The 17,815-nt window shown below is 36.3% G+C and overlaps 1 protein-coding gene across 2 annotated transcripts in view; it reads right to left on the reverse strand.

Annotated features, from left to right (window-relative positions):
* Window positions 1-1,266: 1,266 nt before the first annotated feature.
* The window catches only part of TBC1D15 (TBC1 domain family member 15), a 65,182-nt gene continuing 48,633 nt past the window's right edge, over window positions 1,267-17,815 (reverse strand). For both annotated transcript variants that reach the window (XM_070409717.1, XM_070409716.1), the window contains 6 exons: window positions 12,857-12,957; window positions 8,337-8,436; window positions 6,735-6,832; window positions 4,666-4,782; window positions 4,100-4,186; window positions 1,267-2,607 (listed from right to left, as the gene is read on the reverse strand). In XM_070409717.1, coding sequence (XP_070265818.1) covers window positions 2,386-2,607; window positions 4,100-4,186; window positions 4,666-4,782; window positions 6,735-6,832; window positions 8,337-8,436; window positions 12,857-12,957 — 725 coding nt within the window. In that variant the 3' untranslated portion in view covers window positions 1,267-2,385. The remainder of the gene's footprint in view (window positions 2,608-4,099; window positions 4,187-4,665; window positions 4,783-6,734; window positions 6,833-8,336; window positions 8,437-12,856; window positions 12,958-17,815) is intronic.

Genomic DNA, 17,815 nt, shown 5'->3' on the forward strand with positions numbered 1-17,815 from the left:
GGAACCAAACTGTCACTGACAAACGAATCAAGATGTGGTATGTATATATATAAAATACACACATATACATATATACACACACAATGGAGTATTCGCCATAAAAAAATAATGAAATCTTTCCATTGTGACAACATGGATGAACCAAGAGGGTATTATGCTAAATGAAATGTCAGACAATGAAGAACAAATACGGTGTGATTTCACTTACATGTGGAATATAAAAAAACAAAAGAAACAAACTCATAGATATAACAAACTTATGTTTGCCAGAAGGGAAGGAGGTGGAGGGAAAGATTAAAAGGGTGAAGGGGAATAAGAGGCACAAACTTCCAGTTATAAAATAAGTCATAGGGATGTAGTGTATAGCATGGAAAATACAGTCTATAAAATCATAACTCTGTACAGTGACAGACGGTTACTAGACTTAGTGAGATCACTTTGTAAGGTATATAAATGTTGAATCACTTTGTACTCCTGAATCTAAAACAATATTGTATGTCAACTATACTTTAATAAAAACTCTATCTAGCACTATACTACATTACTCTTCCGTATAAAAAATGTGCTAGACTATTTAATCAAGTGTTTTAGCAAGTAGTTTTATTTAAAACTAGACAAAAGTTCAACTTACTAAATGTGTTAAGATTTTTATAAACTCTGAAGTAGATATCACATTACGTAGTGGGAACAAATGTCCCCAAAGCCCCCTGTCCAGGAAGGACAAGAAGGACATCAAGATGTTCTAAGCAATTTCCTGAACAGCAGGAAATGAAAGGCTGGAGATGCTGAGTTTTTGATCAGTTTACTTTTTTTTTTTTTTTCTGAATAGGCTTACTCATTATTAACTGATGAAAGATAACACATATGATATTAAAAACTAACATCTAATGGTTCTGTCATGATTGTCAGTTAATGCTCAAGTAGGAAAAAATTTCATTTGCTTCTCTAGTTTTAGGGGGGCGGGGGGAGAACCTATCTATTGGATCATTTTAGAACTGCGTCATTTTACATTAGCATCAATTGTAGAAAGCTGCTTTACTGCGTCACATAATTATATCCTCCATGGCAACACTATGCCCAATTTCATGCTGGTGAAAACTTTTTTGTTATGAAAGAAGTCTTATTTTCTTTATTTCCACAACTCATCCAATTGACTGTTTCGATCACATAAAAATATGACATTTACTGGGTCCATCTTGGATTTATTTTCTCCTAATGAAGAACCAGCAGATTTTTTTCTAGGTGTGATTTAACTGAAAACACTACTTCAACTTCAAATGTATTTTAATGATATGTACAGGCGTTAACAAATTACAATTAAAACAGAACCAGTTATGTTAATTCCACATAACTTAAAATCATGCAACACTGCATGGTAAAAACAACAGCTTTGTTCATATACAAAAGAGTACTATTTTGAGACTTATAATAGTATACTGAAATTTTTTACATAAGCTTTTTGCAAAGAGTATTTTATAAAAATTTAAAGACCAGATTAATTAGTAGTTAATACATTATTAGGAAAGATAATAAAACATTAGGAAAGTGAGGTTACGAGTAATTAATTTCAAAATTATACCAGGTATAGGGTTGAATGTAGCCTCATGAAATAAATGCTTGGTTAAGAAAATAGTTTTGAAAAAGATCTCATATTGATGCTATGTATTAATTTTGTCAAATCAGGGTATATAAATCAATAGTCAAGTTTATTCAGTTAAAGAAAATATGTTATTCCTTTCTTATACTCATAAATAAGTACTTATATAGTCTTTATATACAAGTGAACAAAAGTCCATTGTAAAAAATATACTGCCAATCCTCTTATGCTTGAAGTAGCTCTTTATCTACACATTAAATTGCATTGATGAAAATGTCCAATTTAAATCACATTCGACCAGCATAAATATTTAAGCTGAATATTATTGTAAACAACAGAGAAAAACAAATTCTTTTATTTTGTCACTGGGTAGCAATCTACTTCTCAGCTTAGAATGCTATAGAAAGGCTCAACATTTAATTTCATAAAATCCAAAGCCATTAAATTTAGAGTAAACAAAGTGAATGGTTTCAAAGTGCATAATTTCCAACTCATCCACTTGTAATATTTATTCGATTCCAGTTCATCCACATCCACAAGAAAATAAAATGTACTTAGCTATAAAAATACTAAGGAATGTTATTGAAAAAGAAAGGCTATTTGGTAGAAGTAACTACAAAAATAATTAGTGTAAATCTTTGTAAAGCTTTAATGCAAGAACATCAGTACACTTTCTTTCCATTAATCTTAAAGCATGATCATTACCAAGATTTAAAATTTCCACCTTTCAAAAACTTGAAAAGAAGTTGCAACAAAGTGTCTCTTCAAAAAGTAAGCAACAAGAAGGATCATGCAGGTGTTAATCTGCTAACATCTGGGGACACTGATATCTGTGTGGAGCTGTCATCTCTGGCTCCGCTGGCAGCAAGTACAGGCAAGGAGTTACTCTGAAACGCAGGTGCAGAACAAGCAGTCAAGCCAACATGTTCATCTTCACCCGTGTCTGAATCTGGTGTTGTGACTTCACTGTCCTGAAGCCCCAAAATCTCACAAACTGCTTGTGGCAATTCCTGAATATGAAAAACAAAACCATCATTCACCAAAGAGGAAAATTAACCACAAAGTAACACTTCTAATTAAGACTACACTGATTCCAGAATTTGAACATTTGTTCTAAGATTATAATTGTTATGTTCCCTCTCAAACCTTCCTTCTTCACTCCAAAATGAAATCCTAACCACTATTTTCATTAACTGGTTCCCTGATCTATTCTGAATTAGTCGCTCTTCACCCCACTCTATCACACCCACAAACATAGTTACTAATATTTTATTTATCTTTATTATTGAAAGTTACTAATATTTAGCATTTGTTTCATTCTCCTTGTTTTTCTACTATTTTATTCATACTTTTCCCCTCAATATACAAAGGTTCCTTTAAATGTAAGAAGGTATCACTGATATTTTTTGAACAGAATACCTACCAAATAAGTGTTTAAACTGAACCAAAATAAGCATTTGGAACCATGAACGAATGACACAAAGACCAAATAAGAATTCTCATAAAAATGCAAAAGCCAAAATACATCAATGATTTGAATTCAGATAATCAAATTTGCCTTGTTATCAAACAAATTAAGAGCATGATACACAAATGTAATGGCATGGACTAATCCTTTCTGATTAGCATCTGTCTTTATTTGGAGACACTGCATATTTAATATGAGGTCCTATTCTGTATTCACTAATTCGACTGGAGAATACATACCAATGCTTAAATTCTACAGCCTCGCCTGGCCGGCGAGGCTCAGTGGTGGAGCGTCGACCTATGAACCAGGAGGTCATGATTTGATTCCCGGTCAGGCACATGTCCAGGTTGCTAGCTCGATTCCCATGAGGGGGCATGCAGGAGGCAGCCAATGATTCTCTCTCATCATTGATGTTTCTATCTCTCTTTCCCTCTCCCTTCCTCTCTGAAATCAATCAAAATATATTTTTAAAAAATTCTACAGCCTCGATGGTTGTCACAGAAATGTTTTCATTACTTTTGCCATTTTGCCCTATTATATGATTTTCATCTAGCATGGTTAACCAACTGTTTTCAATTACATGTTGTAAATCTATAATGGTAAACAAAATGCTAGCCAATGCTTTGCGTGTGCCTTCAACTTGCTGAAACAGCCATTTATATTATTTCTAAGAAGAAAAATTTGTTCTTGAGCTCAACCCACCAAAAACATTAACAAAAAATCTTGTCATTATTTAAAATTCTGTATACCTTGAGCCCTGGCTAGATAGCTCAAATGATTAGAGCATCATCCCGTACACCAAAAGGTTGTGGGTTCAACCTCTGGTTGGTGTGTGCACTGGAGGCAACCGATCAATGTTTCCCTCTCACATCAATGTTTCCCTCTCACATCAATGTCTCTCCTCTCTCTCCTCTCTCCTCTCTCTCTTTCTCTCTCCCCTCGCCCCCGCCCCCCCCTCTTCCCTCTCAGTAAACATATCCTTGATGAGGATTAAAAAAAAACAACAACTATATATATATATATATATAGTATACCTTGCATTTTACCATCTGTAGAGAAATTGCTTCCGCCTTGCACAGTACATCTTCTACATCAATTTTCATGGACAATTCATTAATATGCTAAAATGAATCAATAAAATAAAATGACAATCAAAATTGGAAGCACTGTATGTTCTACTATATAAATAATTACCACTTACATTTTACTACAGATAAAATCCTTAAAATAAAAATATCCACACACTACAAACAAACAGAACATTTAATACATCTTTTCTTAGATCATTTCCCGTTTTAAAGCTGAAAAATAACTAATAAGCTTATGGAACATTAAATCTAACAGCTGTCTCAAATCTACTATCTTAAAGTTATAAGCAAAATAACAATATTCTTTTAGAAAACTAACTATAAAAAAAGTGTACGTTGAATTTTCCTTCTATCCTAATTACTGGCCAATATGTAATTGGTGAACTGTCATTCCCAGAGTCACTGACAGTTTAAATTACTCGAGGGATTCCATAAATCTCCAAGAAAATGTTTTGTGTATCAAAAGAGGGAAAAAAACAAAATATTAAAATCTAAATTAAAGAAATAACTACCTTAAGTATTTCATTAAAACCATAATGCTTTTCCATTATTTGCTGCTTTTCTGATTCCAGAATAGCACAACAGAGGAGAAGATGGAAATTTTTACATGGTAGTTCAGTCCACATTACCTATAAAACAAAACAACTATTTATTAAATTATAATAATTCTAAAACATTTTCCTCATATATACAATGTTGAACTCTAAATGCCTTCTATGCAAAGCAGAAGTTGCCTAGATGAGGTAGCCCACCAGTTTTCTAGTTAGGAAATGAGGGGTAGAGAAGGAAAGTCTTACCTTTACCTACAAAGTAATTAACATTTTGTGAACACAATGAATTCCAAATGTGGCTCTTTAGGTAACTACAATAAGCAAATCATCGAGTCTAACCAATATGATGAATGGTATTAATTAAGGAACCACAGCTATGAGGTTAAGTTTAAGGTATAAGGGTTAGAGGCATTTTCAATATTTTCCTGAACTTTCAATTACATGCTGTTTCTCACTTTTAAATCACCTTCTGTCTCTAGAAAACTAAATCCTGTAAATAAAAAAGATTCAGTTACACAATGCATGGAATCAAAAATACCCACAGACAACTCTACATTTTAAACATCATATTATATGTCACATATTGTGACAAAAACTGAATCAAATACCCCAAATTTATACCCAAATGCATAAAATATTTGATCAATAGCTGCACTTCTTCTTAAATATTTACTTATGCCCTCAAATTTAAGGCCTTAATTTCCCCCTGTTTAATGTACCTAATAATATCTTATCTGGAAACATAAAAAGACCCATATAACCATACTATTAAAGCATACTTAACATGTTTTCATTTTTTTTACCAGGCGTAAATCAAGGTGAATAATTTTCAGACTAACCCAATTTTTTAAAGTTTAAATGAAATTCAATTAACCTCCAAGGGTTTCCACTTAACATCCCAATATATTTGGTAAACACAGATTAGGAAGTTATTCTAACGGTGTGGTAATAATATTCTCAATCCATCCTTTTAAAAAAGTTGAGTACTAAATAACAAAATTGACTACCTTTAAAAATATGATTCCAGGTCAAGAACATGCAAGTTTTGCCTGGCCAGTGTAATCCAGTGGTTGGGCATCGACCTATGAACCAAGAGGTCACCAGTTTGTTTCCCAGTCAGGGCACATGCCCAGGTTGCGGACTCAATCCCCAGTATGGGGCCTGTAGGAGGCAGCTGATCAATGTTTCTCTCTCATTGATGTTTCCATCTCTCTATCCCTCTCCCTTCCTCTCTAAAAATTCAATAAAAACGTATATTTTTTTAAAATATATTTTATTGATTTTTTACAGAGAGGAAGGGAGAGAGATAGAGAGTTAGAAACATCGATGAGAGAGAAACATCGATCAGCTGCCTCCTGCACATCTCCTACTGGGGATGTGCCCGCAACCCAGGTACATGCCCTTGACCGGAATCGAACCTGGGACCTTCCAGTCCGCAGGCCGACGCTCTATCCACCGAGCCAAACCGGTTTCGGCTAATAAAAACGTATTTTTAAAAAAGAAAAGAATATGTGAGTTTTTCTTGAAACTCTGGTTTCCTCATCTGTTAAATACAGATAATAGGATGTGTTATGTTATTATTCATACTTTGCTCTAACTTAAGTTTCAGTTACAAAGCAAAATATAAGTCTGCTCCCTCCCAATATCTCAAACTATAAATACCGTGCCATCTCAACTGATTGGCCGGCTAAAAAGTCCTTGAACTCTACAACCTATACCAGAATATGGCAGAGCCTCACACAGTCAAGTCGCCCCAGCAGAGAACACAGACACAAATGGTCTAGAGAACTGGATCTGGGAAATCAACTAGCCCCAAATCTCATAAGGATTATAATTTATAGAAAAAGGCTCCAAAGATCAGGTATTCAGCTCAAGATCATTAATTTTAAGGAGAGACAACAAACAATCAGAATTTTGAAACATACTTGCTTTAGAAATTTCAGGTAGACTGGTATAATCCATTTATATTCTATAGAATAAATTGTTGCTTTCCATAACAAATAATGCATTTGTATAATTTAAGAACTTACCTCCCATAATCGAAGAATATCTAGAAAACTAAATTCCCTTTTGAATCTGATTAAAAGCCATCTGAAGCAAAAGTAAAGGTATCCAGAGTCCTGAGATTCTATACAGAAGGGGAAAAAAAATATATGGCTTACTCTCATGCTATTTATCTCAGAACACAGTGACCTATTTCAAACTCAAATTTCTCTATGCATGTTAGGCTATTGAAAGTCCTATAAATTTGTCTTCTACTAATTAAAGGAAACAATTCAAAGTTTGCAGGCTAACTTCTTTAACCCTTTGCACTCCGCTGTCCCCTCTCAGGGGACATCGGAATTCTAGCATATCACTCGGATGTCCCCTCTCAGGGGACATTGCAGTTTATTAGTGATTACGGGGAATTGAGTTATTTCAACGAAACTTTTTGAGACATGCATGTTTCCCTGAAGTTTTATCTTGAAATGGCACAAGAAATTCAATCAAAATATCGTAAAATTACTAAGATATATACAAGAAATGTCAGCTGGTTTTGTGTCGGATTAAACAATAAACTACATATTCCCGATGTGGGACAAAGAAAATGGGACTGCATTGTGTGTTCTAACAGGAAAACACCTGGTGGCAGGCGTCAAACCACTTATTACTGTCAAACATGCACTAATCAGCCTGCAATGCATATTGGGGAGTGTTACAAAACGTATCATACTGTACAAAATTATAAACAATAAAATATTGGTTTTTTTGCAAATATACATTCTTCGATGTCACCCAATTCATATAAGTCCAATATCATTGTAATACGTTACTTGGTTCCAAAATTATACTAAATAATACGAGGGTCTGTAAATGCACGTTTCCGCCGCAAAGTAGCGTCGAGTAGCTGGTAGCCAATGTCCAGAATGGTTCGGAGTGCAAAGGGTTAAAAGAAAACAACCAAATAACAACAAATAACTCATTTTAAAAATAAACTGTTTTAAGACACAGACCGGCCAATGTGGCTCAGTTGGTTGAGCATTGTCTCATGCACCAAGAGGTCGCCAGTTGAATTCCTGGTTAGGGCACTTGGCCCGGGTTGTGGGCTTGATCCCCCACAAGGGACATGCAGGAGGCAGCCGATCAATGTTTCTATCTCTCTCCCTCTCTTTTCCTCTCTCTGAAATCAATAAAAGCATATTAATAAAAAAAATATAAAAAAGAACAATAACTATCTTTTTTAAAAAATATTTTTAAGCCCTAATCAGTTTGGCTCAGTGGATAGAGCATCGGCCTGCAGACTCAAGGGTCCCAGGTTCGATTCCGGTCAAGGGCATGTACCTTGGTTGTGGGCTCATCCCCAGTGGGGAGTGTGCAGGAGGCAGCTGACTGATGTCTCTCACTCATCGATGTTTCTAACTCTCTATCCCTCTCCCTTCCTCTCTGTAAAAAATCAATAAAATATATTTAAAAATAAAATAAAAAATATTTTTAAGACATAAGCATGCCAAGACAGTTTGGTCCCACACTTTTATTCCTCAGAGGAATCCTGGCAACAGCAATAGAGCATATATGTCTTTAAAAGAGTCATTTTTTTCTCCCCATGAATTACCCTACAATTTGCTGGGTATAGTTCTGATTCACTATCTTACCTAAGTAACTGCAAAATCCACTGTCCAACAATCGAAGTAAGGTACTTAGTTGAATTAGCTGGGTCTTCATGCCTTGCATTTGTTCTTCAAAATTCTGGTGCTTTAGAGAAGGAAACACATGTTACCATATAAGTAATATTTAGTAAATATTTTATAGAATAATTAACTAATAACTAAATCATGAGTTTAAAAACAAATGTTAGACTCATACCATCTATACTAATAAAAGGGTAATATGCGAATTAGACAGGACGTCTTCCAGACAAAGCTGCAGTGGCTGCTGCTGCAAGAGCTGGGCCATGGCGGCAAGCAGTGGCAGCAGCAGCAGCGTGATGGGGACAGTGCCTTCCCATGATCGGCCAGTCACCTCCCACAGAGGGAGGCCAAACTGCGGCTCCCCACGGGGAGTGGGCCTAAGTAGTCAATAGGACATCCCCTGAGGGTTCCCAGACTGTGAGGGGGGCAGGTTGGATTGAGGAACCCTCCCTCCCAGTGCACAAATTTTCGTGCACCAGGCCTCTAGTACTGATTATATTTTTTTAAATCACAACAAATTAAAAGGCTAGAGCAACATTAAAAAAGAGGGAAAGAGAATCCTTGGTCTCAAACTAGGGATTATTTTCCCCTCTATTCCTTTGATTTAGATAAAAAAGAATGTGGAAACAATTAACTATAGACTGATTGACATACTAATTTCTGACATGGAATAAGAGATTTAGTGAAAGGAAACACATTTGGGAAATAAACTTTCATCAAATCACTTCCATTTTAAAATACTTCTTCAAATTATTATATGAAAAATCTATTTTAGTTTTAATGTGTTTCATTTTAAAGAATTAACTATTTCTTAGATTTGATGACATTAGGGAAATCTGCAATGTCAAAACTATCTTCATGACAATACTAGAAGATTATCTGCATCTTGCACTTTAAAATCTCTCACAAGATGGGAAACATCTGTAATAATGTCAACGATTTTTTTTTTAATCTCCCAAAGTATAAAGGTTATATAATGTGTGATAATGCAAAAGACTCAATCCAGAATCAAGTAGGACTAAACTAGACATTAAAGAAAATGGAAATGTAGAACAATCCCTCTTCTCAGCAAATCTGTTTTTATTTTGGAAAACTAACTTTCCATTTTAAAATGTTATACATGTTAAAGTGTAGTATGTTTACTGTTACTTTAAAATGAGTAAGTATAAATTTCTCAGTACTAATTTTCATTCAATAAACATCAGTAGATATAACCCACATAAACAAATGCTCTTGGGGTACTCAATAAGATTTAAGAGTGTAACGGGGTCCTAAGATCACAAAGTTTGAGAACTGCTGTGGTTTACATGCTTCCAAAAATCTTCTAAGTTAAGTAAATTCCCTATCAACACATCAAAGATGGAGAAGAGGAACCAAAATAAATAAAAGGCTTCTTAGATTATTCTGTTCCCCATAAAATGTGCGTCAACCCCTCTTTGGTGACCTACTACCCTGCCCCTTGTGAAAAGCCTAAGAAGAACAGCCCCTCCCTCACACTTGAAATCACCCATTCTTGGTAGAAGAGAAAAAAAAAGGTTACTGATTCTCAATAAACTGGTTTCTCTTTAATGATTTAAAGAACAGTTTAACAGACTAACATAAAGGTTTAAGATGATTCTCTCTCATCATTGTTTCTCTTTCCTTCCCTCTCTGAAATCAATAAAAATATATATACATCTTTCAAAAAGATACAGTTTCGCCCTAGCTGGTTTGGCTCAGTGGATAGAGCATCGGCCTGCAGACTGAAGGGTCCCGGGTTCAATTTCGGTCAAGGGCACATGCCTGGGTTGTGGGCTCGATCCCCAGTAGGGGGTGTGCAGGAGGCAGCCGATCAATGATTCTCTCTCATCATTGATATTTCTATCTCTCTTGCCCCTCTCCCTTCCTCTCTGAAATCAACAAGATATATATATATATATATAAAAAAAAAGATATAGTTTCTTCACATTTACCACCTGGTCATGTAGGGCAAAGGCAGAATTAACTCTCTGGTAAATAGCATCATTTTTGTTATAACACGGTTTGGGAGTACCAACATGGCATCCTCACTGCTACCCACTCAGCTATAAAAAGAAGCACTCCCAAAATGACAGAAGCCAACTTTGAAAAAGAAGTTATTCCTGGAGAAAAAATAACATCCATATGATTATACAAAGGGCTTCAACTGTATCTATATCTATAAATAAATGTGTGCACACATATGCATACATATATTATATATATGCATATTACATATAATGTATACATACATATACATATGCATATACATTTTATGGAGGTGTGAGGTGAGAAGGGAGGGACTAAACTTTATGGCAAAATGAATGGTGAGTATAAGAAAGTTCATTAGATCGTTTTGCAAATGTTTCCATAATATTTCCATAACAAAGTCTATGCCTAGACCTACATTAGATGTGAGTAAATATCAACAAAAGTAAATCTACAGATATTAGGTCAGCCATCACATAAGAAATAATAGGTTATATGAAATAAAGCTGTAACACAAAATGGAATCAAACAACTGCAGCACTGATTTAAGGGCACCAAAACAATAGCAATGCAGTGAAAAATAACTGTGTAGATTTTTAAATTGCAACATATTGACCTTTCATTCAAATATTATGGGATGTTAGTAGACAATATATTAAGAGATCTTTTTAGAATAAAGACTAGAAAAGTCCCCCCAGACTATCCTCAATGAAAAAGGCAAACAGAGAGCATTTACTGTGAAAAGACAGAACTTAAACCTTCATATACAAAAAATAACAGATTACAAGTGTATATTACAGGTGGTCAGAAAGTAATCTTTACATTTGAGACCTAAATACATGCACATATACAAGTGCATTTGGTATCATAAGCCATTATATTGGAACATGTCAATATTTCCTCAGTTTTATGAAAACCATTATTGTAATAAACTAAATGCAGTATGTTCATGTTAACTCTTGGAGTACCTACTATAAGTTGAGGTCTAAACTAAGCACTGGGGAAATATTCATGTGTTTATTCTACAAAAATCTGTTGAACAACAATCTCATTATCAGGCATTGGGAAAATTCTGGAAGCATACCAGAGAACTAAACTAGTTAAGCAAAGACATGAACCCTTTATCAAGGAACATACTAGCTCTAGTGAAAAGGAGATAAACAGAAACCCAAGGAAGGCAGACAAGAGTTTTTATACAATTGGTATCAGTTGTACAGACCTTTGTAACAAATGCCTCAGGTTTCTAGAGCACTTAGGAGTAATTGGAACGAAGAAGGCAGGTAAAATCAATCAATCAAAAAGGTAAGGAAGACAAACTATGATATTACTACATTACTGCAATTAATAATCTTTCCAAATAATCCAAAAACATTAGTGTATAGTAAAGAACTACATAATTTGTATATTTATCAATTTAAAAGCAAAAGATATTTTAAAATCATCAAATTTCATTATGCATGTGGAAAAGGAGGAGAAGTGAGGATGAGTTGAATCCATGGATGACACTTGAGTAAACAGACAAAAGTGAGAAAAATTGCAGGGGAAAGAATTGGTAAGCAACAGGGGAAGAATAGAATGAATAGAAGGAATCGAATCAAAGATGGTACCACTTCCAAATTCCATATTTGTATCCCAGAAACTCTAAGTTAAACCCTACATTGCTAGGAAACATTTTAAATGACTTCATATTCAAAATCTTTATCCCACTGCAAGCAAGCCATTTCAATATCCGACTTCAAGGCCCACCATGAAGTATATTAATCTTATTCTGAAATTGTAAAGTGACCTATGTATTGATCAAGTCTTTGAATTTCATATGCCTTTATCTACTCTTAGACCCTCTGTTTTTTTTCTTTCTAAAAGATAACGTGAAAAGACTGTTCTATTTTATTTCCGTAACACTCTCTCTGTACTACTGTCCTAGAACTCCACTGCCAAGATAGAACAATGATGATAAAATGTTCTTTGTAATAATATGTATATATAGACATAGTTCAGCTCTGATAACCACATGTTTCTGAGAAAAATAACAGTGAATTACTAAGAAAGTGTCAGTGTTACAAATAGTTCAAACACATCTGGAGAAAAATCAGTGACAAAATCCAAAATGTTCACAAAAGGTAAGGATATTACTTGGTATGACTAAGCTTTATCTCTGAAACAGATGATATGAAAGTTCAACTACTTCACAAGAATTGCATTCATCTATTTCATCAATATTCTGTAATGACTCATGGCTCTTCTGCAGAATATAAGCATTAACTGATATTAAAACCTGATTATTCCTGTACTACAGGCACTTTCTATTTTTTGTATTAAAAACAATGATGGCATTTCCAAGCCTCTTGAAAAGGCTATTTAAAAAACAAACAAACAAACAACATGAAGCAAGTTTCTAAAGTCCCATAACTGACTAAATATAATTCATTCTTATATAATAACATTATAGAACTAAAAATTCAAATTAGTTTGATTAAAAGGAGGAACCCCGTTCTTACCATTTGGTCCATGTAGGAGGCAAAGCACCAAAAGGCATCCACCTCATTTTCCATCACATATAAAAGAGGGGAAAGTAAGTCACTCATTCCTTGCACATATCCTAAGAGGAAGAAAAAAATCATGTCTCTGAAAACCTAAGCTTTATGTATCCTTCTGTGCATATCACCACCATTCACTTAAAACTTCATCTTTTCTTTGGTAAATATGATGTTCACCAAGAAAAGAACAGAAACAAGGAGGAAGGAAGAAGTCTAGCAATGAGGTGAGAAAGATGCATTGTTTTCAATTGAGATGTCAAGCATACACAGTGGGGCCTTGACTTACGAGTGTCCCGACTAACGAGTTTTTTTGAGATAAGAGCTGTCTCTCGGTCGATTTTTTGCTTTGAGTTGCAAGCTCAAAAGAATTCCGGTTACGAGCCAGCTTCAGATACCCCACCGCTAGTTGGCGCAGCGAACGTCACAGTGATTTGACATACGAGTAATTTGAGTTATGAGCTCCGTCACGGAACAAATTAAGCTCGTAAGTCAAGGCCCCACTGTATTTATCTTCCAGTAGGTGTCTTAGTGTAGACATCATTATCAAGAGTGGGTAATATTATTAAAAAACAGTGTGCAAGCCCTGGCCTGGTAGTTCAGTTGGTTGGATCATCGTCCCATACACTAAAAAAGTTGCGGGTTTGATCCCCAGTTGGGATACATATAAGAGCCAACCAACTGATGTCTATGTCTTGTTCTTTCTCTCGCTCTAAAAATCAATAAACATATTCTCAGGTGAGGATAAAAAATAAAAATATAAAAAATGTGCAGCCCTAGCCAGATTGGCTCAGTAGATAGAGCATCAGCCTGCGAACTGAAAGGTCCCAGGTTTGATTCCAATCAAGGGCACGTGCCCAGTTTGTGGGCTCGATCCCCAGTGGGGGACTTGCAGGAGGCAGCCAATCAGTAGTTCTCTCTCATCATGGATGTTTTTCTCTCATTGATGTTTCTAACTCTCTATCCCTCTCCCCTCCTCTCTGTAAAAAAATCAATATATTAAAAAAAAAAAAAAAAAGAGTACATACTCAAAAGAAATTGAATAGTCAAAGGAAAAAAATATCAAGGGAGAAGATTTTTGTAAGTCAAGGGGAAGAACGTTGCCAGGCCAGAATAGGAGTCAACAGTACCAAGCTGCCCTGAATAAGCCAAGTAAAATACACACTAAACAGGATCCAACTGCTTTAGCAAGCAGATCATTGGTAATCTAAATAAAAGTAGTCACAACAAAATTATCTACCTCTTTTAAATAGACAAATCTATGTCTTCTTTCTTTTCCTGTTACTCTATTCCCAAGCAATGCTAGCAATTGGGTTTAATCCAATCAATATGTTGTGCCTAAAACTGCCACTTTAAATACCTTTCTCTTTATGCTGTTAAAATTTTTCAGTTATAACACTAATTACAGCCTTTGCTTAAAAGAAAAATTGCAAAGTTAAAGAATCAGGCTCCCTATTTAAAAATGAACAAAAAGTCTTAGTTCTACTTTTCACTTAAATATGTCAAGCTTCTTATTTTTTAGTTCCAACTTATAAAACCCTCAATTTTCTTAAGTGTTTTACAATTAAATTTCAGATAAGACATAGATACTTAAACCAACAAAGGGACAAGAACGCATTCTAAGCCTTTTCCCATACATATGTATTATCATTTAACTTTGGTTAAGTTCATACAAAGAAATTTTTTCCCCAATGGCAGCTTGGGAAGTCTGTGGAAACAGATCCAAAGCTTAAATTTTTAACATTCATAAAAATCTATGTGTACTGAAGCCATCTGAAGAGTATATATTTTAAAAGGGAAGATGGTATTTCTGCTAGAAATGATATACAACTCTGCATCACTCTTATTTTTAAGAAAATGTTTTTTAAAATGACCCAGGAAGCATATAAGCCACTCTAAAAAACAAACAAAAAACCCTCAGATTAAATGTGTAACAAAGAGGCACTCAGGTCACTTCAGGATCTCCAAAAAATAAACATTTAGCTCCATCTGCTCAGAGCCTCTGTCCTATCATCTACTACTGTAGCTAGTCTTTATCAACCTATGTATACACTATGCCCTGTGGGAAAATATGACTCTACTCACTTTAGCACAAAAGAACACATGGGTTCCCATGGCAGGCATCCAATGGAGTTACCAAGACATTCACAGAAGTCCCAGAGAAAAGGCATGTGACATGATATCGAAATGTAAACATTTCTACATATTTATTGCAGATGCTTTTTTAAAGTAACAAACACTTGCAATGATTAATTTTATATCAACCTGAGTGGGCCACAGGATGCCCAGATGTCTGGTTAAACATTATTTCTGGGAATGTCTGTGAAGGTGTTTCTAGAAGAGATTAGCGTTTGAATTGGAGAAATGATTAAAGCAGATGGCCCTCCCCAATGTGGGTGGGCGTAATCAAATCCATTGAGAGAGCCTGAATAGAATCCTATATAATAAAGAGATAATATGCAGATTAACCCTCATGCCCTAACAAGATGGCTGCCTACGACCAGGCCTGCAGGGGGGTTAGTGAGGGATGACCAAACAACTGAACAGCAGGCTGCGTGGGGCAACCAGGCCGGCAGGCGGGCCGTGAGAGGCAACCAGGCCGTCGGGGGGGGGAGTTGGGGGCAACCAGACTGGCAGGGGGGCAGTTGGGGGCTACCAGGCCAGCAGAGGGGGCAGTAAGGGGTGATTAGGCTGGCAGGGGAGGCAGTGAGGGGCAACTAGGCCAGTGGGGGAGGGGGGGTAGTTGGGAGCAACCAGGCCAGTGTGTGTGGGGGGGCAGTTAGGGGCGACCAGGCCGGCAGGAAGGGGGCAGTTTGGGGCGACCTGGCCGGCAGGATGGGGTAGTTAGGGGCGACCAGGCCAGCACACAGAGGCAGTGAGGGGAGATCAGGCTGACGGGGGGGGGGGGCGCAGTTAGGGACGACCAGGCAGGCAGGCGAGCGATTAGGAGCCAGCAGTCCAGGATTGTGAGAGGGATGTCCGACTGCCGGTGTACAAGCAGGCTGCATGGGACGACCAGACCAGCAAGGGGGGGAAAGGGGGGTTAGTGAGAAACGACAGCAGTCGGACATCCCCCCAAGGGGTCCCGGATTGGAGAGGGTGCAGGCTGGGCTGAGGGGACCCCCCGGGGACCCCCCCCCCCACCCCCGTGCACAAATTTCGTGCAACAGGCCTCTAGTAAAAAGATAAAGGAAGGTTGAATTTGCTCTGCCTGGTTGCTTGAGCTGGGACATCCAATCTTATCCTGCCCTGTGTTCCTGGGTCTCATGCCTTCAGGCATCTACACCACTGCTCCACAGCTCTCAGCCCTTCAAACTTGATCTCTAGCTTGCAGACAGCAAATTGTGGGATTTCTTTTTTGCTTTTTCTGGTTTGTGTGTGTGTGTGTGTGTTGCGGGGGTGGGGGGAGCAGTGAAGGAGCGGGGCAAACACATCTAATCTTAATGGTTGTTTTTCTGACAAACTCTGACTAATACAGCACTTCTAAAAAAAAAAAAAAGAGTAAGTAGGTTGAAAGGAAGATTAAATTGTTATCACCAAAATTTTCCTACATGGCACTGACATAGTGAAAGCAATGTCAAATATAAAGGTTAAACGAATTAAAGCATGAAAGAAATTTGATCTGAATTCAACAAAGTGCAAAAGAGTACTTACTTTACTGGGTCTTACTGACTGCATGTGGTCTATAATAAAATATTTCAAAGTGTACTATCCAAAAGATTTATAAAGCACCCTTACACTGGAGGGGGGGAGGTAATGCTTTATTATAAAGGTATAATAAAAATTTTTTAAAAGCCAATTTAATCCTTTAAATCTTCAGCTTTCGTAAGGCATCACTACCATATTTCTTCTGTAAGTCTTAGCTGAAGCAAGTTAATCTTTGTGTTCTAGTTGCTTGTAATCTATTTCATTTTATACATGATGTTAGTTGGGATATGCCATGAGTTGCGGGGGTGGAATTAATTTACAAATTCCTTTTAATTAAAGAAAGACTAAGGCTGTTTAAATTAGCATTCAGAAACACTCAGAGCCTTCACTAGTGCTGACTGATGCACATCTTAATCAGCACTACTACAATTTCTAAAGTAGTTCCCTGAAATTATTTACATAGCAACTGTTTCAGTGAAGAGGTGTGAGAAATGATATCCTTACTACCCTAGCGTATACTCTCACACTGATAACATTTCATCTACATCTACCTTAATTTTCCAGGTCAACTGAACTTTAACCCTTATAGCAGCGGTTCTCAACCTGTGGGTCGCGACCCCTTTGGGGGTCGAACGACCCTTTCACAGGGATCACCTAAGACCATCAGAAAACACATATATAATTACATATTGTTTTTGTGATTAATCACTATGCTTTAATTATGTTCAATTTGTAACAATGAAAATACATCCTGCATATCAGATATTTACATTACGATTCATAACAGTAGGAAAATTACAGTTATGAAGTAGCAACGAAAATAATTTTATGGTTGGGGGTCACCACAACATGAGGAACTGTATTAAAGGGTCGCCGCATTAGGAAGGTTGAGAACCGCTGCCTTTGAGTATCGAATTTTAAATAATCTTAGGAGTTGGAAATCATTTTTTTAAATTAGACACTCCCTGATTTCTTATATACAGCATAATTTCACTTATTGGTTATTCAGGATCATAATTATGAACATACTCTATAAAACAGATACCTGATATGCCCTAGGTGTGGGGTCTTTGAACTAAAATTCAGTCCTCCTTGAGTTTTTCTAACTGCTTTTGTAATGTTTGTCTTCTGTCTGCTTTTGATCATTTTTGTCTCCTTCCTTACTATTAATCCTATCTAATAAAGAGGGAATATGCTAATTGACCCTCATGCCATCGCAAAGATGGTGGCACCCACAGCCTATAAGAAAGGAATATGCTAATTGACTGTCACACC

Source organism: Myotis yumanensis, unplaced genomic scaffold, assembly GCF_028538775.1.
Source record: "Myotis yumanensis isolate MYYU_CA2020_CCGP unplaced genomic scaffold, mMyoYum1.0.hap1 SCAF_3, whole genome shotgun sequence".
NCBI lineage: Eukaryota > Metazoa > Chordata > Mammalia > Chiroptera > Vespertilionidae > Myotis > Myotis yumanensis.